The sequence below is a fragment of the Phyllostomus discolor genome, chromosome 1 (genome assembly GCF_004126475.2).
Source record: "Phyllostomus discolor isolate MPI-MPIP mPhyDis1 chromosome 1, mPhyDis1.pri.v3, whole genome shotgun sequence".
Taxonomy (NCBI): Eukaryota; Metazoa; Chordata; class Mammalia; order Chiroptera; family Phyllostomidae; genus Phyllostomus; species Phyllostomus discolor.
The window spans coordinates 91440536-91466132 of record NC_040903.2 but is presented as its reverse complement, the minus strand read 5'-3'; the positions used below and the strand labels follow the sequence as shown (position 1 = coordinate 91466132).

General features: G+C 33.4%; 1 protein-coding gene across 1 annotated transcript in view; it reads right to left on the bottom strand.

Moving 5' to 3' along the window:
* STPG2 (sperm tail PG-rich repeat containing 2) overlaps window positions 1-25597 on the bottom strand; it is a 175675-nt gene that overhangs the window by 135873 nt on the left and 14205 nt on the right. The window contains 4 exon segments of the mRNA XM_028506247.2: window positions 1813-1924; window positions 5279-5391; window positions 15884-16048; window positions 24635-24747. Of these exon segments, the coding sequence (XP_028362048.1) occupies window positions 1813-1924; window positions 5279-5391; window positions 15884-16048; window positions 24635-24747 (503 nt within the window).

The following is a 25597-nucleotide window of genomic DNA, read 5'->3' as shown; positions in this document are numbered from 1 at the left end:
GTATGAGAGACAGCTGATTGATGTTTCTTTCCACATTGATGTTTATCTCTCCCTCTCTCTCTGCTTCTCTTTCCCTCCCTCTAAAAAATAAATAAAATTTTAAAAATAGAATGAAGGGGTGGGTTACAATCGCCATTCTTACAAAACCATACAACAACATTGCAAGTAAAGAAAACTACAGACCAGCTAGCTCAGTTAGTTAGATCTAATATAGTCCCAATATGCCAAGGTCATGGGCTCAATTTCTGGTCAGGGCACATACAAGAATCAACCAATGAATGCATAAATAAGCAGAACAACAAATCATTGTTTCTCTCTGTCTCTCTCTCTCTCTGTCTCTGTCTGTCTGTCTGTCTCTCTCCCACCTCCCTCCTCCTTCCTCTTTCTCTCTCTCTCAAAATCAATAAATAAAAATTTTAAAAAACACTACAGACCAGTATATCACCCGATTCTAAATTAACACTTCATAACCTGTATGAGAATTGTAATTGTTATTCTATGAAACAAATATACTATATTATTCTGTTGTTATTGTTCTAGTATTTGTATAAACAGTGTTTTTCATTGCTGATTAATATTCAAAGGAGGACCAAGGAAATCAAATGCAGACAAAATTCTTGATAAAATAGTTACTGATTTTTCAACTGAGAATCATGTATCTTTAAAGGGATCCATTTTTAAATGCTATCCTATAATCTTCATGTTTTTAAGTTTAAGCATAATAATTTACTAAAGGGGAAAAACTCAGGGTTTTATTTGCCTACAAGTTCCAAATGAGTAAACTGAAATATAGCTACAAAAAATATATATATATTTAATGGAAACTTAGGTTTTATATCAAGAAATATACATGATCCTGAATAAGAAAAATGAAAATCTTACTATGTACAAATAAGACTACACCAAGAATTTTAGTTTAGTTCTAGTACCATATGCTGTTTAAAACAGATTCACCCCCTGGCTGGCATAGCTCAGTGGATTGAGTGTGGGCTGTGAACCAAAGTGTCGCAGGTTTGATTCCCAGTCAGGGTACACGCCTGGGTTGCAGACCATGACCCCCAGCAACCGCACATTGATGTTTCTCTCTCTCTCTCTTTCTCCTTCCCTTCCCTCTCTAAAAATAAATAAATAAAATCTTTTAAAAAATAAAGTACATTTGATTCTTACAATCTCTTAAAAAAAAACAGATTCACAAACTAAAAGAGATCCCTTGATAACTTCAATGGAAAATAAGTTATTATGATGTTAAATAATGAGCATAGTCAAAGGTATTTAGAACATTAATGCTTACAAGAACAGATAAAAGGAGATTGAAAAGAAGTCACAGGGAAAGAAAGAATAAGTAGGTAGTGGACAGGTAAAAAGGAAATTGTAAGAAACAGTTGTCCACTATTAAAACAAAAACATCATAGGGTTGCTGAGCTCTTTATCACAAGAGGCGTTTAAGCCAAGACCGTGGTGACTTGATAGAGAGTTTAGGTTAAGATTCCTAACCTGGTGACATAGCTCAGTGGGTGGAGTGTGGACTTCGAACCAAAGTGTCACAGGTTGGATTCCCAGTCAGGGTACATGCCTGGGTTGCAAGCTGTGACCCCCAGTAACCGCACATTGATATCTCTCTCTCTCTCTCTCTTTCTCCTTCCCTTCCCTCTCTAAAAATAAATAAATAAAATCTTTAAAAAAAAGATTATTTCACAATATTCATTGAATGACAACCAGCTCCACTTGATCCGAGTACTGTAATCTTGTCAGAATAAGATTCAATGATGTTAAAACCTAGAAAGTAGATGAAATAGCTACTTTTCAACTTACCTCTTTTTCCTCCTGCAATTTCTTTATTCCATAAAATCGTGGGAGATGTGAGCGTAATTTTTTCTGTTGATCTTTCTTGATATTAACATTTTCATAATGTGGTGTCTTTTTCCTTCAAAAAAATCAAGAAAAACATTGAGGAGTTCTCAATTCCAAATATATAAATATTTATATAAGCTAATAGAATATTTTTATAACAACACTTTCTGCTTAAAAACTAAGCAATAATAATATTATCTGAATGTGTTAGGCCAATATATTCTAAAATATAAAATGCATTTATTCTAATATACAATTAGAATAAATGTATTCTATTGTAAAATGTATTTATTTATTTTGGTGAGTAGTTCTGCATTTTCCAACTCACAGCATTATAATAAATCTACTATAATAATGACACCCAAAAGAAAATAGGATGTGGAATTTATGTAATGAGTTTAAATAATAAGCTACTAAAAAAAGTTTCCTGTGTATTCTATTTATGATTTTAAAAGTCTTTAAAATTTCAAATTCCTTAGTATTTCAATTACTAAAATAATAGGAAAAATAATCCTATGCTATATATATTATAAAACAATCCAGAAAGGAGCATAAAGATTTTTGAAAATGAAGGAGAAGCTTATTATCATTGAAATTTATACAACCTCAAGAAAGAATAAGAAACCAAGTAAACAGTGATTAAAAGCCAAGTTTTGAAGTTAGACAGCCTGATGTGAATCCCAGCATTGCTATCTACAGCTGTGTGACCTTAAACAATTCACCTAATTTCTCTAAGTGGTCAGATGAGATTCACCACCCAATTGGAAATAGTAATAACCAATTTTTAAGGTTGTAATGATTAAAGTGGATAATACATAAAAGTGCTTAATGTATTACATACCCATAATAAGTACATAATAACTATTAGCTATTATTATTACAAGTATTATAGCTATACTGACTATACTACTATTTTATTCTATTTATTAAACAGAATTTTTTTAAATCTCATAGGAAACACTTCAAGTGAACTAACCAGAACATAAGCAGATTAAAAAGCAGATAATAGAAAAGCAGAAAACAAATGCTTAAGTTACATAACTAATTTTCTTAAATTATTACTATAATTTAAATATGCATTTAACATATCATTTCACTGTTAAATGCTGACTTCATTCATTTTTATACAAAATTCAATAAGTGAACTTGTTTTCAAAACTTTAAATAGTTTTATAGATAACAAATTTATATCTGAGGCATCAGAAGAGTCACGTATTATTTTGGTCTGTCTTTCCTAAACAGAGACCTGTGAGCTCATCTTTCCATTTACAGTGGCCAAGCCTCTCTACTTTACACTGTATCAAATCTCCCAGAATAATTCTGACTTGACCCAATAAAACAAAAGACAAAAAAAGGGTGGAAAATTTCAGCTGCCAAAAGAAACCAAGACAACCTCATATAAAAGATACAGTGAAGGTATCAAAACCAAAAGACAATTATGGAAATGGTAATAACAGTAGTCTGGAATGGGAGCTGTCTGGACACATTCCCGCAAAAGTAAAAACACAAACAGAAGAAGAGAAGAAGCAGGAGAAAAAACAAAGATCAAAGAAAAAGTAACATTAAAAAATGGGAGTGGGACATGGTTGGAGAAATAAAAAGGGCTGTTATAAAAATACTACCCAAATGTCCATCAGTAGATGAGTTTATAAAACAACTATGGGACATTTACACAATGGATTACTACTCAGCTATAAAAAAGAAGAATGTTTTATTCTTTGCAAGAGTATGGATGGCCCTGGAGAACATTATGTTAAGTGAAATAAGCCAGGCAGAGAAAGACAGATACCCCATGATTTTATTCACATGTGGAATCTAATGAACAAACTCTACTAACAAGCAAAATAGAAATAGACTCATAGGTGGAGAGCAGATGACAGCTAGTGTGTGGCGGGGGGGGGGGGGGCTGGTTATAGGAGGTGAGTTAGGAGGTGGAAGGACTGAGCAAAAAGGAAAAAGGACTCATGGACATGGACAACAGTGTAGTGATTGTAGGTAGGAGGGGGACTTAAGAGGACTAAATGGTAATGGAAAAACACAATGAAACAATTTTTAAAAAATACTACCACGTAAAATCAGAACAACATGACCAGATAGAGTCCTGGTTATGCTTGATACTTAGAAGTGTAGTGGAATGGATGAAAAACAATTGTCAGAGAACTACATACCTTACAAAAGGTTAATTTTGCTTTATGTCAATTAAACCTCAGTAAAAGTGGTCAGGAGGCAGGCAGATAAAGAGATGCACAGAGAAGCAAAGCAACTAAATTGGAAGGAAATGAGGATAAGATTAGAATACTGAATAATAAATGCATATGTCATAGGAATGAGCAGAGTTAAAGCATTTGATAGACTTAGTTTTCTTTGCAAGAATGACAAAGATAGTAAATTTAGACCTCATTAGGCTAAATACACATGTTAAGTTTCTAGTGTAACTACTAAAAGAATAAAAATACAAAGTGTATATTCCTTATTAGGAAAATGAAAAGGACAATAGAGTATAAATTCCCCAAAACAAGGACCATGTTTTATTCTTTTTATTCTCTGTTACTAAATTTAGTACCAGCACATAGCAAGAATTCAAACAATGTCTGTTCAATGAATAAACAGCCAGAGTATCCAACAAAAGTCTGAGCTATATCCACCACTGGTATACAGATGTATCTGAATCTGTCTACCAGACTAATTGCATAGGTAATCACTATGGGACTCCTTGTGAGAAAACTCATGCTATGATAGAAAAAGAATAAAGCAGATAACATGAACCCTGTTAAAGAAAGTAATGATGAAAATGAATGGTAAATTCTGAGGACAATATGGTATTTGTTATTCAGTTTTGTCTTCCATTGACCCTTGTCTTAGACCCTTCTCCTACTAGAAAAGTAGGAGAAAATGAAGACAGTTACTTTACCAGAAATGTATTTCCTAGTTAAATTTCATAAATATTACCTCAACCTATTGTTATGGCTCTTATCCACACTGAGAATACCTTCTAAATCCATCATGTAGTCAGAAGAATAAACCCCAGAGCCAGGGTCAAAAGGAAGAATCCTGAGTCAACTTGTTAAACATTTTCTCTGATCTTTTGATTGTTTTACAATATAATTAAAGACAGAATACTTTAGCACTTAGATACATGTTGTTATTTATTCCTTTTGACTTTTGCATGTCTCACTGATGAAATAGGTATAACAAGTGAAAGTACACAGAGACTTGTGAAGATTAAATGAGGTGACACATGTAAAGCAGGGTAGCACAGGATCTGGCTCACAAAAAATAATAGTTTTCACATAGATTGTTCCAAAATATAATGCTTCTTGGCACTTTTATACTGATTTTTCATTTATAATAGCATAGACTAACATAAATTATTAGAAATACTTTATGTCAAAAACTACATTAAAGGCATACTATTTTTTTAACTTACTGGACTATATCATACTGTCCAGGACCAGGCCCCGACTTGACAGGTAACTCTAATCTTCTAAAAGCGTTGCCAAAGTGTATTCCCTTGTATTTTAAAGTTGCACTGGAAAAACCCTATTGAAAAAAAAGTGAAGATGAGATACAGTTTAAATAAGTCATGAAATAATTTTTAACTTTATTTAAGTCTAAAGCTAAAGCAAGAATAATCTTAGCCAAGGAGGTTTCATTGGTAAATGATGATCACAAGGAAAGTCATTATTGCTGTGCGCGCCCCACACCCAAGCCAGCTTGTGTTCCTGGAGAAGGGCTTCTCATTTATGCATGCCCTCAACCAGCAAGAACAGCTTTGTCCTTAGCAGTACATTCAACAACAAAAAGCTTAATGACAAAGAAAATGAGCTTCTTGAAATTTAAAAAAGGAAGGAGGAGGCAGAACTATATGATTTAGGGAATGGGAAAGCCTATTTAAAAATGACCTTAATTAAATAGAAATTATATTAACTTCAAAAAATTAAATTAAAATTCAAACATCATCAGCAGATATTAAATAACTTCTAATGACCTGGTATTTAAAACTATAACATATTCATGTAAAGTTCTGAAAGAGTGACAAATACATGACAATAAAACAAACACCATCCCCATTTCATTTTATTATTAATGCTTAAGATCAAGATCTATCTTTTAACCACAAAGAAATTGTTTGTGACATAAGAAATCAATAATTACCTTTCCTTTACATCTACTATAATAGATATTACACTTAAGCATGACCCGTTCATTAAAAAGTTCACTTTAGAGAAGTTAAAGCACATGGTTTCTATAAAAACTAATAAAATAACAAAGTGTAATACAAGAACAGTAGCTTCTCTTATAGGCATTCTCTTCTGCTGTCCTAATACCTTCTAAATTGAGCAATCATTTAAGAACAATTTAAAAACTCAATTTTTTAACTGATGGTAAAAAGTAAACTTCAGTCTATTTAATTTATTTTTAATTCATATTTATAAAAATAACTTTAAAATGAGCTTGAATTATCAAATAATCAATATATGAGATACTGAATAAAATCCCCATAATAAAAACTTATAGTTTAACTTCATAAAACTGTGTGCCGGTTGTTCTAGGTGACTATTAACTATTATAGAAGAGTGGACCCAATCTCTGTGACCATTATAATTAATTATAAAATAAATAGCAATATTTGTGATAAAAACATAATCCCAGTTTTAAATGGTTATTTAAACCCATATCTGGCCCATTCCCACCAAAACTTCAAAATAAGTATATAAAATAGACACATAATTAGAAGGTATCATTTGCATTTCAAATTTTGAGGAATTTCTAGAAGATATACAAACTAGACCAGAAAAAAACCTCACTGCATATGGAAAGAAACTCAGCTGAACCCTGTTAATGTCCCCAGAAAGACAAAAACTGGAAATAAGGATGGGCTTTTGGGTAGGGCACAATTCTCAGAGCTACCATACCATTGGAGATCTGCACCAGTGCCATTACATGAAGTCATGAAAGACAATATTAGCATGCACTCTATTCCTGGCATGCACAGTTGAAAATAAATTGGAAGTACTGCCATTAGCCCCTAACAAAGACAAATTTTCTGGTTAGGAAAGCACCTTTCCAGAAAGCTTGGAGCTGCCACAACAAAATCCAAACTAAAGCTAAAACAGCACTAAAAATTCCCCACTATGTGAAAACACCTTTTACTTCATAGAACGTACCACTAACAACCAACCTTCAGATATTATAATATAAAAACACAAAAAAATTAAACTCTCCCTTCAACATCCTCCTGATCTTTAAGAGTTAAACAGGGGCCAACACAATGTCTGACAGAACTGTGATTTGCACAAAGTGAAATGGGACTTTTTTTATTCTTTTTCCATAGATGCAATCTCATAGGGAAATGGAATTCTAGTTTTTCTAAAGGGTGCTCCTGATTTGATTTTAATAAATCCTCTTGCTTGTTCCTTGCTTAGGGTGGTGGTGGATGTTTGAGCTGAGAGAAACAGGGAGTAACCAGCTATATCCAAGTAAGATTCAGATGTCTAGGAATGTCCAGTGAACAAATAAGAGCAAACCAGCCTCAAGGTGAATGTGAAACTAATTATATGGAAAGGAGTTAGTCATGCTGACCCTCACCCAGGAAGAAATTCTTAAGTGTCAAGAGTGGCAGTGCAAATTACTGAGTGTTTCTGTTGAATAAATTTCCCTCCTAACAGACAGTCCCCACTGGGTTTATGCCAGTGTCCTTTAGAGTGCAAAGAGGCTATGATAAAAATGTAAAAGACCAGTCTCATAAAAACTCTGGTAAACATCAGTGCTGCATATGGACCATTCTAATAAAGAATAACACAAAAAAAGAAGAGCATTATCCCTCCGACTTCCCCCAGCTCAGCACACAGCTTTAGTTGTGATCAAATACTTTGGTGGAAACACCCAGCAGAGAGCACCATCTGGCAAGAGACTGATGGGTCTGGTGGAGCAGTAGCTGTCTCAGTGGAAACAGACTTGCTCAGGGGCAAGGTTGAGACAGCCTCTGAGGGCTGCTAGAAACACCCGGAAAGTAGAACTTTGCAGAAGGCGAGAGGTCCCCTACATCAATAGGAGGAAACAACATACATATATTTGAATTATGAATGTAACTGACTCTCTTTATACCACAATCTAATGAAGCCTGGGGAAACTTGTTACATAAATAAAAAGAATTAATCCTTATTTCCATTAGGAATTTTTCCAGCATTATAAGTGGTCTCAAAGTGCTTAGATTATTGATATACAAATCCCTTCCAACGAACTGTAACACAAAGAGCAGGAGAGTATTTTCTCCTCTTCACTTCAAATGTTTAGCTTTAACACACCATGGAGCTACCACACTATAAAGCACTATTAGTGTTTTGATCCACTCATTTCCTGATGGGCACTTAGGTTGCTTCCAGCACTTGGCTATTGTAAATCATGCTGCTCTGAACATTGTATCAAAAAACTATGGTATAAATTCCATTTTACACAATGGAATTCTATGCAGCAGAAAGAAAGAAGGAGCTCCTGCCCTTTGTAGTACCATGGATGGAACTGGAGAGCATTATGCTAAGTGAAACAAACCAGGCAGTGGATGACAAATACCACATGATCTCACCATTAACAGGAACCTAATCAACAAAACAAACAAGCAAGCAAAATATAACCAAAGACATTGAAATTAAAAACAAACTGACAGTAACCAGAGGGAAGGGGAAGGGAATAACGGGGGGAAAGGGGTGAAGGGATTACAGGAACAACTCTAAAGGACACATGGACAAAAACAAGGGAGAGTAGAAAAAGGAGAGGGAGGTAGGGATGGCTGGGGTGGTGGCGAGGGGTGGGGGGAAAAGGCAGAAAACTGTACTTGAACAACGATAAAATTCAAAAGTATTTAATACAAAATAAAAAAAAATTTAAAAGCACTATTAGTAATGTTTTAGTAGCACTATTAATAGTAGTGGCATTACTATTACTCTTTTTTTTAAAGATTTTATTTATTTATTTTTAGGGAGGGAAGGGAGGGGGAGGGGGGAGAGAGAGAGAGAGAGAGAGAGAGAGGGAGAGAGAAACATCAATGTGCGGTTGCTGGGGGTTATGGCCTGCAACCCAGAAATGTACCCTGGCTGAGAATCGAACCTGGGACACTTTGGTTCCCAGCCCGCGCTCAATCCACTGAGCTACGCCAGCCAGGGTGCATTACTATTACTCTTATAAGTAGGTTTTCTAGCTGATAACATGATTCCCAGCCTAGACCCCTGTCAGTCTTAGAAAAATCATAGCTATGAATAAAAATCAAAGGAGCTATCCCACTAATCTCTACAACACACAGAGTATAAAAAAGGCAGTCAGATCATCCAAAGTCTTTGGGTCTGGAGTGCAGAGACAACAGCTGTAACACCTAGCAGAGCAGCAAAGGAAAAATGCCACAGCCTGACATGTCCAGCAGAGCAGCAGATGACAGTAGGGAAGTACTCAAAGAAACCACAGCATCCACTAGAGCAGCTGAAAAGCAGCGTGTTCTGTTGGGACAGTGGTAACCCCAAAACTGCTGCACCCTATAGAGCTTCAGAAAAAATGTCAAGCCGCACAATACATTTTTTGTTAAAGTAAATGTTCTAGCCCATCTTTCAAATGGAATTACCTAACACAGCCATGGATTTTAAAGTACATATACAGTTTTAACAGCAGAACAACCAAAATTACACATTTATATTGTATATTATTTTTACTTAGAAATGAAGCAGAATTTCATAATTGCATAGACTTTAGGCATAATCACTAGTGAAGTACACAAATGTAGAACTTTGTTCTCTCATAATATAGACATGTTATGTATAATAGATATTTTATATATTTCAGGGAGAAGCATATCTAATATACTGATTCACTATAGCCTATTGATTTAAAAAACTTATTTTAAAATAGAACATTTTGATAAATCATCTTTTACATCATATTTTATAGGCTAAAAATATATATTAAGGTTTCTTCATGACAAAATTATGCCCAAAAAGCTTTCTTCAGGTTAAATCACATTATTGTGATTTTGTGGTTCAACTGTTAACAATTTTTAAGGTAATCCAGTAGAAGGAAAGATTATGCATACACACACAATACACTAGCCATTCAAGACACTAGCAAGGCACCTGTGTATATGCTAAGATTTGTTCTATTTAAACCATTAGAATCAACAAGTACTTAACTCATTAACTTCAGACTATTCAGGTAAATATTCAATCTAAAATTTAATTTAAAAGACTTTGAAGCATACAGTAAGAAAATTAAAAATAAATTGACGCACTCTTAACTCTAAATCATACTTTATGTCAAGAAGTGTTGACAATACAAACGTCAAGGTCATTGTCAACTTGTAAGATCATTAGTAAATAAAATATGACTTAATTGAAGCAAACAGCATGGAGCTGAATTATTTTAAGTGAATGCTGTAACGTAACTAGAAGAAGAATTACTAGCTGTCATTCACAATGAAAATGAAATAAATGAAGAAGTGGCTATGCAATTTTCCCCCCAAGTCATTTCCATAATTAAGCATGTAAATATAATTTATGAAGGATTAAAAGTCCCAAAGTACATCAATTTAAACACTAACGGACTGCCTGCCAGTGTCACTGCACACAGGTAAGTTCCCAGCATGTTATCATTAGTGAATATGTCAGTGTCATACTTCCAACTGCAAACTTTGCTTGTGGAATCCACCTCTGAAAACTAAATGTCTAATGATCACCTGAGCTCTTCTAAAAAGAGAGAGAGAAGCTAAAGTTATAATTCAAAATGTTATACAAAATACCATATATAAAATTTCTCTTTACATATTAAATATAGCTAAAACATAATTCGTTGGCTAGAGTCTTATAGAACTCTCAGTTTCAGAGTTGCCTCTGCTTTAGCAGATGTTATTCACCAGTCCAGGGAAGAACCACAATAATTACCCAACTATTGGATTACTATATTAACTTTCTATTAACGGTCACATCTAGAAACTGAGCCTGTACATAGTATTATCTCAAAAAGCAGCTTAAAAACAGCATTATCAGAAATTTGGCTAAGATTTGAATTAACATCACTATACTATCAACTTTATGGTTGTCTGTGAGAAACCTGTGGCATTTTTTTTTCTGCAAGAACAAGAAAATTAAGCTTTCAGCTATGGAGTTTGCCATCTTATCTCTAGCTCTCTCAAATTCAAGTTGGAGATTTCAGAAAATATTACAATTCACTTCAAGTTAAATTTTACTGAATATTCTTGTGAACTTAGTCTAAAGACTAAGAACTTAGTCTTTAATTTATGTATAAATCTATTTTAGTGTTTTCTTAAATTAGATCTAGATTTTTATTATAATAAATATAAATTGGATTGACTCAATAATTACTAAAATAAGTCATAAAAATTGGACTTATTAAAAGCGTGGATAAATTTTCTTTTTAGTTTGGTCTTCTATTAATAATAATTTAGCCGGAATAAAATCAAATGTTACATGTCAAACTGTTTATCCATATGTGAAAACGTTTTCTACATCTGGAGAAGCTTGGAGGCTTTATTCTAGCCTTCTGATGCATGATATATTACTCCAAAATAAAAAAAAACCACTACATATAAATATATAATTTTAAAACAAGAATAACATTTTGAGGTATAAGTTAAGGGTAATGACAGAATTTTTAAACCATTATTTTGTTGTTGTTATTCCTTGCATGTCTCATAATTTCTGTTGAATACTGAACATTTTAAATGATAGAGTTTGGCAACTCTGAAAATCAGAATCTTCCTTACCCCAATTTTTTTATGGGGTGGGGGGTGGCGGTTTGTTAGTGTTCAGTGATTTTCCTGGACTAATTCTTTAAATTCTGTACTCGTCATGTATGGTCACTGAAACCTCAGACTGGTTAGCTGAACAGCCAGGTGATGGTGGTTGGAGAGAGGTTTCCTTAAATGCCTTGAACCAATAAATCTCTAGCCTTTGCATAGGTGCAATGCAACACAATGCATAAAGGTATGTATTGAGGCACACCTTTAACACTCAAGTAGGCAGTTTAAAGTGTGCCTTAGCTTTCACTTCCTGCTTGTGTAAAGCCTCAAGGTCACATAGAGGTAAGAGTTTTATACCACCCGAAGTCTGTTATTTTGCAGGATGGGTTAGTAATTCTGTAACTACTTTCAGAGATTTATAGGATTAAGCAAATAAGCACACATATTGAGGATAAGGGAAGCCAGGGTTCTCATTGTGGGGGAAGTGAATTTAAATATGAAAAAGGAAAGACTAGAAAAAACCTGTGGTGTCAAGTTAGAATTGGAGGTATCAGTATAAACTCAATGTTTTAACAGAGAAGAAATATATTCTAATATATTTCTAACTTTGTCCTAAAAGAAATGACAACCCAGTAGCAATGCATGTATGTGGTGCACCGATCTTTTTTGGAAATAGCATTTTCTCCTAAGTGGGAGTAGGGCTTTTTGAAGAAATGGCTGATTCCAAGGCTGGCACAGGGAAAGAAGTGAGGTGAACCTGAAATGTCTTACTGTGCCAGAAGGTAAGAAAATGCTTAAAGAACGATGGTGATGTGTCAAAAAAGACACAAGAAGCAGTTTGAACGGGCTCCCAAAAGACAAACCTGAAGTAATTTAATCTCAAAATAAATAACGAATAATAAATTACAACCCTTTGAGTAAAACAAGAATTCTGAATCCATACTCATATAATACATAAATGAGAAGATAAAGTTCTTCATTATAGTAAAGTGCCAACAAATAAATGAGAAAAAGATGAAGTTAGAAAATCACCATTTGATAAACATCACAGTAAAACTGATTCAGGTATCATCAATGGATGTTATATTAGTCAGAATTTGATCAAGAATAAAGTATTTACTTATTCTTAAAGTAACTCTCCTAAAATGTTCATAAATATTTTAAAAATAGTAACTTTACAGTAAATAAAACTGGAACACACCACTTCAAATAAACAATGCCAGTTACAAGATAGACACCCTGTGCTTTTTATGTTGTACACTGAGAAGGATACATTGTTTCTATAGTATTCCTGCCAAAATATATAAACTTATGCTAATCATGAGAAAATACAAGTTCTGTCCAGAAAGTATCCAGCCACATGCCATGACCGATAGAGACATTTATTGAAGAAGATACAAGATACAAGAAACACTATACAAAGGAGCTGGAAAGCATTATGCTAAGTGAAACAAGTCAGGCAGTGAAAGACAAATACCACATGATATCACCTTTAACAGTAATCTAAACAACAAAACAAAACAAAAAAAACTAGCAAAATATAACCAAAGACACTGAAATAGGGGATAGTCTCACAGTGGCCAGAGGGGAGAGAAGAGGGAATTTCAGGGGGGAATGGGTAGGGATTACAGGAACAAATTTGGAGGTCACATGGACAAAAACTAGGGGTGGGGGGTAATGGGGGAAAGGGGGGAGGGTAGGGTGGGTGGGCTGGAATGGGAGTAGGGGGGAGAAAACTGTACTTGAACAATGATTAAAATAAAAAAAATTAAAAAAAAATTTAAAAAAAATTTAAAAAAAAGGACAATGATGCCTCAGTCCCCTTCAAAGAAGGCACTTTATTACCTCACCCAGTTCTCCCAATCACCAACTACCCCATTGTATTTTTCTGAATCTCATCAACAGTCTGAAATCTCTTCCCTTTCAAATGTGATTTCAGTTTTAAGAAAAGCCAGAAGTCACAGGGTGCCAAATTTGGGTTGTAGAGGGGCTAAGTCACCTGGGTGACTTGCTGTTTCACCAAAAAACTGTGCACAAGACATGATGCAGGAGCGGGTATGTTGCGATGAATCTGCCAATCACCAGTTGCCCATAGATGCAGCCTTCTGAATCATTTGAATACTTTCCATGGAGGAATATTCAAGCTTAACACAAAATTTGATGCAGATTCTTTGCTCTACTCACTCAGTCATTTTGAATGTGATAGTCACACAGTACACATGCTCTCTCAATGGTGTCTAATGCCCCCTCTGACTAGTACAGTGAAGTCTTCATTGTTCACACATGCACACTCCAGACAACTCCCCTTGGCTGCCAAGTTACATCAATGTGGTGCAAACCATTCTTGTTATATTAACAATGGCTGGATGTTTCTGGACAGACCTCTAACGCAGCCTCCAAATTGAGACATAGTCTACAAAATAAATAGCCTGTACTCTTCGAAAATATAAGGTTACAAAAGACAAAGAAAGACTGAAAAACTGTTCCTAATTGGACTCTGGACAAAAAAAAAATGTAAGATCATTGAGGTAATTAGCAATATTTTCAAAAGATCCATAAATTAGATAATAATATTATATGAATAAAAATTTCTTGATTTTGATAATTTTTCCGTATCTATAAAAGAAAATGTCTTCTTCTTGGAAATTTACATTGAAGTATTTAGAGATAAAGGAGCATCATGTATTAAACACACTCTCTAATTTAATAAAAATAATAATATAAATGTATAAGGAGATAAAATGCTAGAGCAAATGCAGTAAAGTATTAACTAGAGGATATGAGTGAATGGTATATGAAAATTTTTTATATTATGCTTATAACTTTTATATCAGTCTAAAACTATTTTAAAATATAAATTATTTTTTTAAAAAGGAACTTACTATCTGGAAATGATAAATGAACTAGATCTAATACATATATATGGTTAAAACTAAGAAATATAACATTAAGTGAAACACTAAGCTACCTATATATCAGATAATATCATTTAGTCATATTTTTAAAATCATACAACAATATGGAGTTATACATGCATGTAATAAAAATTTAGTGTTTACTTTAACAAAAGGAAAAGAATGAAGGGAGGAAAATTAGAAAGGGTAATAATTATATTTATTTAAAAATATATCTAATTCAAGTGTAATAAAATTTTACATGTTATATGTGATGGAGTGTATGTGGTATCTTTTATTATGTTTGTACTATTAAATGTGTAATTATATAAATTACAATAAAATATTTTAAGAAAAAAAAATTTAACAATTCAAAGGATCTAAGACCCAAGAATGCCTTCGTATGCCTATTGCCACAAACCAGATAGTTTCTGAAGGTGCTTAAGCCTAACTAAGCCCAAAGTTGGAGACAAAACCAAACAAAAACTACTGGTAGTGAAGGTCAAGCCAAATCCTGAGAGTACCTATTCTTTGCACAAGGTGTTTCTTCTTCTGCTCCTTAAATCTACACTTAATTTTTGCCCCTTTCCCCGCTAGGATTACTTCTTCGAGATCTTATAAAACTATGAAAATACAACAGGTTCAAAGCGCTATATATTTCTTTCTTCTAATTAAGTAAAACCAGACATATCATCCATCTTATTTATTATCTGTATTCATGGATAACTCATACACTTCAACTGGCTGAATGAAATCTTCCTTGACCTCCAACCAGGTTTGAAATTTAAACATAGATGAGATGAATCTGATATATTATGCTTGATATTTTAATCCAATATGTTCCTTATCTTTTTTATAATCATTTATGAAATAAATAATATAGTCAGATTCAAATTCTTTTAAAATAAAATGCTCTTTTTTACTTTCAAATTCAAGGAAAGAATATCTGTGCATTGCATATGATTGTGGTTTATAGCAGTCACTTCTAATAGGCTAAACTTATTTTCTCTTCTCCCTTGATTGAGTAAGACTATATGCCCCAGCCTCTTTGACAGTTAAGTGTGTCCATGTAACAAAGCTTCTGCCCTCAGGCCTGCTCCACAGAAACCTCCCACTAGTGGTCCTCCACCCTCTGTGCCCTTCTGCCAGCTGTATGCGGATGACAAAGCCCCAGGGGATGACAGTAACACAAATGGAATAAGCCTGTGTCCTTGAATCTCTACTTGAAAGAAAATCTCCTAACAAGGATTGCCCACATTATTGAGGAAAAAATAACTTCATTGTGTTAATCCACTCAGATTTGGGGGTCTATTTGTTGCCACAGTTAGTGTTACTTGACTAAACATGCATAATCATAAATGACTTTCCAAATTGTCAATATGAAATGCTTTATACTTACAAATTGAGGTTTATAGTACGCTGGACCTAGTGTGCTATCACTAGCAGGTGGAAACTGTCTTACAATACTGTCATCATCATTAATATCATAACCATATGACTGTCCACAGGAAGGAATTGAAGGAACATGAACACTTCTGAAAACTGAAGGTGACCTTGAAATTTTCTGTAAGAAAACATTTTATATTTACTCAAAGGCAAGAGGAGTAGGAATGAAGAACCAAATATTAAAATTTATTAAAAGGCAACTATTAAATAGACTTAATGAGTTACATAACATAAGTCAAAAATGTTTATTCTATAAAAGCAATTTAAGGGAGTGGATTCAAGTCTCACATCATCATATAAACCAAGATAACACATAGCATTACTATTAAAGCTGCCTTTAGAGACCAGGAGTCTCTCTCACTTGGCTCACCTATTTATCTTGCTTAGTAAAGCAGGTAATAAAAACAGACATTCACTCCTACAGTCACATCAACAATCAACATCACTCATGCTATGCTATCATACTATCTGCTGGGAGAAAATGAACTTATTTTCTGTAACATTTCCCAACTTCATTCCTTCCCAGCTCCTGACTTATCTCCATCATACTGGCCCCCTTAGAAATATCCTAATTATGCAGACTATATAGCAAGAAAAATGTCTATGACATAATACTAAATGGAAAAAAAGTATAAAGTTGAATTATGACTACAGCTATGTAAGTTATGTGAAATTATATGTGTATAAATTCTTAATATAACATGATTTAATACTTGGAGGAACTATGCAAACACTAACAGAATATCAGTGCAACTGTCTGGAGTTTTAGGGTGATTATCCTTTTTCAAAATTTCCTTTAATAAAAAATATTTTATAATTTATTAGTAAATAAAAACAAGGAGTACCATGCATTAAAAATACTAGTATAGAATATATCAAAGTGCAGACATTTAAATGATTTAGTTACCTGGAGAACTCATTATTAAGAATATATTGATCCTGTATAGTTTCTAAATAAATAAAAAAATAATTTTTCTAGTTGGTACACACATGATCAACATATAATTATATTATAAACATACTATCACTGGCTGCATTTTTTTTTTCAAAAACTTATTTGTTTATTTTTAGAGGGGAAGGGAGGGAGATAGACAGAGAGAGAGAGAGAGAAACATCAATGTGTGGTTGCTGGGGGTTATGGCCTGCAACCCAGGCATGTACCCTGGCTGGGAATCGAACCTGGGACACTTTGGTTCCCAGTTCGCGCTCAATCCACTGAGCTACGCCAGCCAGGGTCACTGGCTGCATTTTTTTTTATCATTAAGACCATTAAGTAGTTTCGGTGATAGTTAATGAGACTGACTACCAAATTAAAACAGAAAAGTACTGCGCGGATCCTCCTACTCACTACTTTCAAAAGTTATTTGCATGATGTCAAGACTTTCCAAAATACAGCCCCTACATCCTCTCCAGCTTCCATTCCTACTACTCTCCCTTCAATCCTGTACTCCAAGTATTCCAGAGAACTTTGTTCTCTGAACATAACATGCCATTAAATACCACAAAGTCTTCATTTATATGGTTTTCTCTTCCAAAGAGTTTATTTCTGATTCTTTTTAAGTACTTAGTGAATCCACAAAGATGCAGTTCAACTATAATATCCATATTCCTCCAAAAACTCTCTTCTTTGGGCTGCTAGTAAGCATTTTATTATGATACATGTTTATTAAGATATCATTCATCAAACTTTTATATTGAATTGCATTCACTTCTTTTTTGTTAAAATTGTAGACCCCAGGGAGCAGTGATTTGTCTCCTATATATTATCAGTGCCTGGATTATGTCTGGTACACATAGTCACTCAAAACATGTCTGCTAAATCCGTGCATGAGTAAATAAATATTTAAGTGTCCCCACACAAGAAACAACTGGTATTTAAGTACTCTTCTAACACTTAACCTCATTGTAATTGCACTGACATTATTCAGCTGAGTACTGAACCCTAAAAAATATTCTCCTAAACACACAGAAAACTAATTCAAATTTAATTAATATAAGCTATGTGAAAGAGTTATGGCAACATAAGAGGGAAATAATTAAAAGAAACCATGACCAAAATCGGCTAGATTATATTATTTATGTCAAAGGGGTAGGCCTTTGGTGTAAAAATTATTCATTTATATAACACCAACACACCTTTTCAAACAAATTACCTGCTAGCTCCCTGAACAAATTCCTCATTCCAGTCAAATAATCTCATTGTCTTCCAGAAGATCCTACCTCTCTATCTTCACTCACTTAGCTCTCCATGTCTAAATGCATATTCTTCAAAGCCAACCTCCTCTATAAACCCTCTCTAAACTAAACTTCCCCATAACATAGCAGTCTTCCTTTAAATTCCTATGGCATTTAATTACAAGGTCATCCACTTAGCACTTGTCAGATTTCATCTTGCCTTAATAGTTCCCTATATATCTCTCCCATCTAAATTTTAAGCTTTTTATTTCAGGAACCATGTTTTAAATTTCAGTTTTATTAACTACTTAAATAGAGTTTCCTCTCATATATAAAACACTCAGGTAGTTTTTAAAATCTCCCTTACTTTCTGTACACCATGGATATTGCAAGTGACTACAGATTTATCAAAAGCAAAAGAGAAGTCAGATGGTAATATAGTTTAAAACTCGAGCTTATAAAATCAAGTAGTCATTTAACTATAAATAACCACAATATGGATACTAATGAGCCTACTACTTTTTATAGTAAGGCTTTTTAAATGTACTTATCAAAGAAATCTCTGAACCCTTTCTTCTTTAATTAAAAAGAATGTCATTAGAAGCATACTTTAAAATTGCAACCTACTGATTGGAGATGCTCTTTAGCCTCTAGTACTTTTCTTTTCACAATATTTAATGTTCCAAGACAAGACAGATCATAGCTTGCTGGTCCTGGATTACTGGAAATAAACTTCTTAAAACGTTTCTCCCGGTTTTGTAGACTTTGGCCTCCCTTTATATTATACTGAATTGAAGAGAAAAAATTATGAAATCATTAGAAGAAGTACTTCATAATTAATACCTATATGGTAAATGTTATATATTAATATGAATAGTTTTAAAATTGAACATGAGAAAGTTAAGGCTCTTAACTGAAGACATAGTTCTAGTAAAAGAAGACAAGAGAAAACGACAATGAGAGCTGTCAATTTTAACTCTGAACTTAAACTAAAATTTACTGTACTTAGAACATGCTAAGAAAATGCAAAACTCAGTTTTAGCATAAGAATCAGGAGTCTCCAAAGCTGTGGAGCAAGAATAAACAATGTATATTTACAAACTCCTGGAGAATTTATAACCCTGAAATGAGCTAAAAATTCTGGTATTTATATTGCAAGGAAAATACAAGCCTTACAAACTTGCTTAGGATTAATTACTTCTACAATAACATTTTGGTCATTTCTAGGGATATTTATGTAGGTTTACTGGCAACAGCTTGGTTTTATGATCAGATTAGTTTCGAACATTTTTTTGTTGTTGCAGAGAAGGTGCAGGGAAAAATCTTCCATGCTACATATCTGGATTTTCTCTAATCAGAATATTAATCAACTGGCTAATAGCCAGTTATTTGAGATAAAGTTCCATCATACTAGTTTCTATACATAGTCATAGTGCAATGACTCAAAAGGTGTTTCATAACTGTGATTAGCATTTGTCAGATAAGGTTTTTTTAAGTCACTGATATACCAACAGATCTTTTTACATGGTGTATTCCTGTCAATAGGTCACAATCACTATTAAGTGAGCCTATCTCTAGTTTGCTTCTTACTTAGCTTCATTCAGCTTTTAAGAAATACACAACCTAAGTGCCCATCAGTAAATGAGTGGGTCAAAAAACTATGGTACATTTACACAATGGAATACTACACAGCAGAGAGAAAGAAGGAGCTCCTACCCTTTGCGACAGCATGGTTGGAACTGGAGAGCATTATGCTAAGTGAAATAAGCCAGGTGATGAGGGACAAATACCATATGATCTCACCTTTAACTGGAACATAATCAACAAAACAAACAAGCAAGGAAGATATATCCAGAGACATTGAAATTAAGAACAATCTGACAGTAACCAGAGGGAAGGGGGAGAGGGGATAATGAGGGGTAGGGTTTTCAGGAACTACTATAAAGGATACATTGAAAAAACCAAGGGGCAGGGGTGGAAGCAAGGGCGGGAGGTGGGTTTGGCTGGGGCATGGGGGGGAAATGCAGACAACTGTAATTGAACAATAAAATAATTTTTTAAAAAAGTAATACACAATAGAGTTCTTTTTAAAAATGGTCAAATTATATTCTCAAATAGCCAATTCAGTACTTAATTAGTTTTAATAAGATCATAATTCCTATGTTTAAAGGGATTGGATCTATAATAATATATCTTAATGATTTTGCAAAAAACATGACAAGTTATATAAAGAATTAAATCATGTGGGGAAAAAAGCCCTTTTTTGAAAACCATTACTATGGTCTCTGATCTTAAAACTCAAACAGCAATGTAAATTTATATTGAATACTTTAATAGAAGGTTTAAAAAATGATATAATTGTTAGGCAGGACAGATAGCAAACCAAGGCAGAGCGAAGGAGGGAGACATCTCTCATTCAATAATTCAGCAACCTGATCAGGTAAGTTTGCCAGGTGTTCCAAAGGTCACAAGAAAAACCATGATAGTGCAGGAGGAGGTCAACCCTTGAAATCTGTATCTTTTCCACTATCTGGGAAAGAAAGCTTTTGACACTGTATATTGATCCCAAGGTCTGGAGAGGGAAGGAGGAAGTGGAACCTAGAAGCTGGCCAGAAGAATAAAACCCCTAAAACCTTTATCGTTAAGGCACTCACTAGCTGAGTGCCAGCTTGCAGCTTCATGCTCAAGTTTATTTCATAAATAAACTTGTCATCTTATTTCTACTATACAAGTTGTCTCTCACCTGAACTCTCTTGTGAGAAAAGAACCAAGAAGGAGCCCACCAACTCAGGTCTTCCTGGTAATATAATGTTATTTTTTTAACTATGTACAAATTAACCAGAATTCTTTCAGATTACTCATATTACATAATTACCAATTCTACTGATTTTAGAAGAGTTTACAAAAGGAACTGCCATATGTCAGATAAATGACTCCAAACAAAATACTACTGAGTAATTCTATATCTTATACGAAAACCTATGAGAAAACAGTCATACTACATCTTGAATACTAGCTTTGGTCTAAACACTACAGTTATTTGATGAATTTATGATATTGTCAGCAACCCTCCAACATTACAGGAGCAGAGTCTCATATGCAGGTTAAAGGCATGTACTGTATTATATGTCTTATTATTGAGCTCTAGTGAGAGGTATCACTCAGATCAGAAATCAGTTTTAATGTAGACATCTATTCCTGGGCTTAGATAATAAAAAATATGAAAGAAACTATTTGGCTCTACCCCCCAAAAAGATCCCACATCTAGAACTATTCTCATGTACTAAAAAACAAGATGGTACCTGCCAAGCAGAGACAAATCAGAAACTGAAAAAGAACATGACCAGAAAACATAAGTGAAATTTGTACTGACACTATGAAATGAGAATCCTAGGAAACTATGAACAGGCAAGGTAAGTGACTTACAAAGCTAATTATCTATTAAAGGATCAGAAGACTGAACTTTGTAAAAATGATTCTTCTTCTCATTTTCTCATTTTAATTCCATTATGTTCTTTTCTACTAAGCAAACTTCCTTTCAAAAAAAACTTAGCATGTTTCAGATATGCTAAAGGAAACAAAGTAAAAGCAATTTTGCCCACAACCAGGTAAAAGCTATAAAGGCAAAAAGTATGCCCAACTCCCATCCTTGACTCCCATCCTTGGAATACTGGTGACAACCATAATCAAAGTGAAACAGCTATTAAGAGATACAGAGAACAATAGAAAGCCAAATTAGGGTATGCAACTTCAACACCTAAATGTTCTACTTTACAAAGCTTCAAGTATTTTATATTTTATAGTGGAGGCAAGCACTCCCAAGTACAACTTACATTTTTGGTTTGTTTAAATTCCACCAAAATCCCTAAATAATGTTTACTAAGTAATTGCTGATAGAAACTATATGCTTTCAACCAATGTTTCCAAAAGAAAATTTTAAAATAAGTTGTTAAATACTTGCATTAATTTCCAATAAAATTATCACTTTAATTTTACAGAATTAATAATACACAAACTATATCACATTACAAAAATGTTTCCTAATTCATCCATTTAAAATCAAATGAACTTTATTTCTTAAACAGTACAATAAATTCGTATCTCTTGAACTTCAGTTCTGCAATGGTTTGGCTTAAAACTACCAAAAAAATCAGCAGCAATTGAATAAATAAATTATTAGTCACTTTTTAAACCAAGAAAATCCATCTTCTTATGGCACTTGTTTATAGTTTTAGGGAAGAAAAAATAGAGACTACTAGAACTCTTTTTTATTAGATCATTCATTACACAAAAAAGAAGTACTAATTCCTTATTCTTGAAATCTAAGAAATATACCCAATTTGGAATAAAACAAAATTTAATCAAAATTGTACTTTATATTATCTCATACAGAATTGATTAAAATCGGTATTAATATAAAATAATATTCTAACTTCCTGACACTTGTCATATTTAACAAGTTTAAAGTCTACTTATTATATATTTCACTTCATTTGCCTCTTGGAATACTGGAGTTACACATAAGTTTTAACATTAGAACTACTAGTAGAGCTAGCAAGGCCATACACCCATAAAATGTTAATCTGTGGGTCATGGAGTAGAAGCAGGAGTGACACTCCTAATGATTACACTTAATGACCCACTATCAAATTGTCTGTTTTTTGTCCTCTAAGCTCTAGGATTCTGGAAGTTTTAAGACCCCAGTGAGAAGCAACAGATGTTCCACTGAATTGGAAGTTGAGACCACCAACTGACCATTCCAGGCTCTTTATGCTACCAAGCAAAAAGCAAAATAAGGATGTTAGTGCATTGGCTAAGGTCATTAACTTGACCAGGATCAAAAAACAGGACTATTAAAAGTTAAGGTGGGATGAAACATAGGGACAACCTGCAAAGCCTCTTCACACTATGACAGCCAGTGAAAATGCTGAAAGCAAGTTTATGTAAAGGTGAAACAAGTCTGAGAATTAAGAGCTCAAGCTCCTTAGAACTCAACATTCTGATCACCTCACCAAGCTAAGAACTCTACAAGATACAGTCATTGTTGAAACAACGGTGAACCTGGAATGCGTAATGGAAAAATCTTCAGCTACCTATAGCCTCATGATCAGTTACAGAAATAAAACAAGTACCTACCCATATTTCTTTGCTCCTACATGACTTTCTTTCATTTTCTATCTCTTTCTTTCTCCCTTCTACTGTAAAATGACAATACTAATAATGCTAGAATGTACTGAATGCTAACTATATCCAGGCACTATTCTAAATGTTTACTGAATGCTAATATACTTAGTCCTTAGAAAGAGTCTACAAAATTATTATTTAACTGATGAAGAAACCAGGGCCCAAGGAGATTAAATGGTTAAGATTAAGTCTCATAGCTATTAAGTGGCAGAGACAGATTTTGAATCCAGGCAGTCTAACTCCAGAGCCTACATTCCTAACCACTTTTATAATATCTCATGTTATATTTACTATTTAATCTATGGGTTTCAGAATGTTGAAATATGACAATTTTATAATGAAACTGGATAAATCAGATTTCCCCTACTGGGAATTTTAATCTTCAGTGGAGTTACACATAAAAAAATGAAAGGAAGCAAAAAACAGGGAGGGAAGGAAGGAAGGAAGGAAGGAAGGAAGGAAGGAAGGAAGGAAGGAAGGAGGGAAGTTAGTTAGTTAAATAAGTATGTTACCTAATGGCAGTTCCCTGTTGAATGGTGCAGAAATTCTTACTATTGAATTACTTAGAATTTTCTTAGTCCTACCCTTTCTTAAGACTTGACTGTTCAATCTACCTATAAGTCTATGACCCACTCAAATGTCTTTCCTGTAAATCTTTCATTGTAAACATAGTGTAGGTCTTAAAAATCTATTTCATTGTTTATAAATGGAAACTCCTGACACAATGTTGCTGTTATTAATTCAAGGAAGTCTAATGCAAAAATTAAGTTTTCAGTAACAGCATCTGGGCCTTCAACAGGAGAGATAAAAGTCTGGTAGGGTCAGCTAGGACTGATTAAGAAAGAATGCAATGTTTATGTGAAAAGAGTATAAGATAATATCCATGATTATAAAGATAATGGAGTTATAGTCCCTGTTTTTGAACATTAATGGACCACCAAAAATATTCTTATCACACACCCTTGGTACTGTATAGAATTAGGAGACAGACAAGTCAATGGCAATAGCTCTATCTATTCTGTATAGTATGTATATCTTTGCCCTATTTCTATGCCTTATCTACATAACATTCAATAGTTTTATTCTCTCATTCGAGTGTCAAGGACCATGAAGTATGTAACAATGTTTTATGCCTTACAGAATATATGGAATAATAAAGAACAGTCAACAAAAGAACCAACATTTAACACATTTACTTTCTCTAATTATAAAATGTAGATTGAGATGAGAAGATACTATTAGGGGAATATAAAATATCACAATTGACCTAACAGTTTATTAAAGGACGAAAACATAATTCTTATTAACTTAGATCATTACAGTATAATGACTATTATAAATTTACCTGTTTTCCTGAAATATTATAATGTCCTGGGCCTGGAGCAGCGTTCTCAGCATCAGAGGCAACAGTAAAAGCACTTTCTCTGGCAGTCAAAGAAAGGAATGGTGCATAGCCACCTATAAAAGTAAAAGCATATCACTGGCAGGTAAGATTCCAATAATTTCAAAGAAAAAGCACTCAAAATATATGAAATCATGTAGTAACCTCAATTGTTGATATAATGCTCAGAACTAATGCCTAGCCACAGAAGTTGTTGTATTTTTAAAATTCTAATGTAAGAGCAGAATTTTTATTAATGTATATTAAATATAAGAACCTAGAGTTACTAAAGAACTGGACTAACTAAAGAACAGAAAAACAAAATAAAAGGTTTTTTTCTTCTAAGAAAACAAAAAGTCTTTTTTCTTCTAAGTGTATGTAGTTGGGATAAAAATGGCAGTTATATTTAGATGATAAAGCATTTCCACCCTCAGAAGACTACTGTTTTATATTTTGGAATAGCATCTATTATTTGTAGAGAATAGCATATATAAATGTGTAGAGACTACTTAAGTAGAAATAATTTAAAGTGAGTTTAGAGCAAGTAATGAATCATGTCTCCTTGCTTTGATACTTAGTTAAAATTCAGTAAATATTTTTTGATTGCCTGACCCTAAACAAAAGTTTATAAATCAAAGAAAATTTCATTAGAACAAGCAATCATTAACTTAGACAAACTTAGGAGACAAAGAGTAGAAAGACTTAGACTTCTAAAAGACTGATAAAAATTTTCAAACGTGTATCTAGAAGATGAGTATAATTTAACCAACATAGATATTAAAGAAGAGATAGGAGAGAGTAAAGCACACATATTCAACAGATAATAAAAGAATGAAAATGAGGACTCAAAACTGTTAAGAATCTTACACACTAAAGGAAAGTGTATGCTACTATGAAAATGTGTGCTGATAATTAGAATAGTTCAAA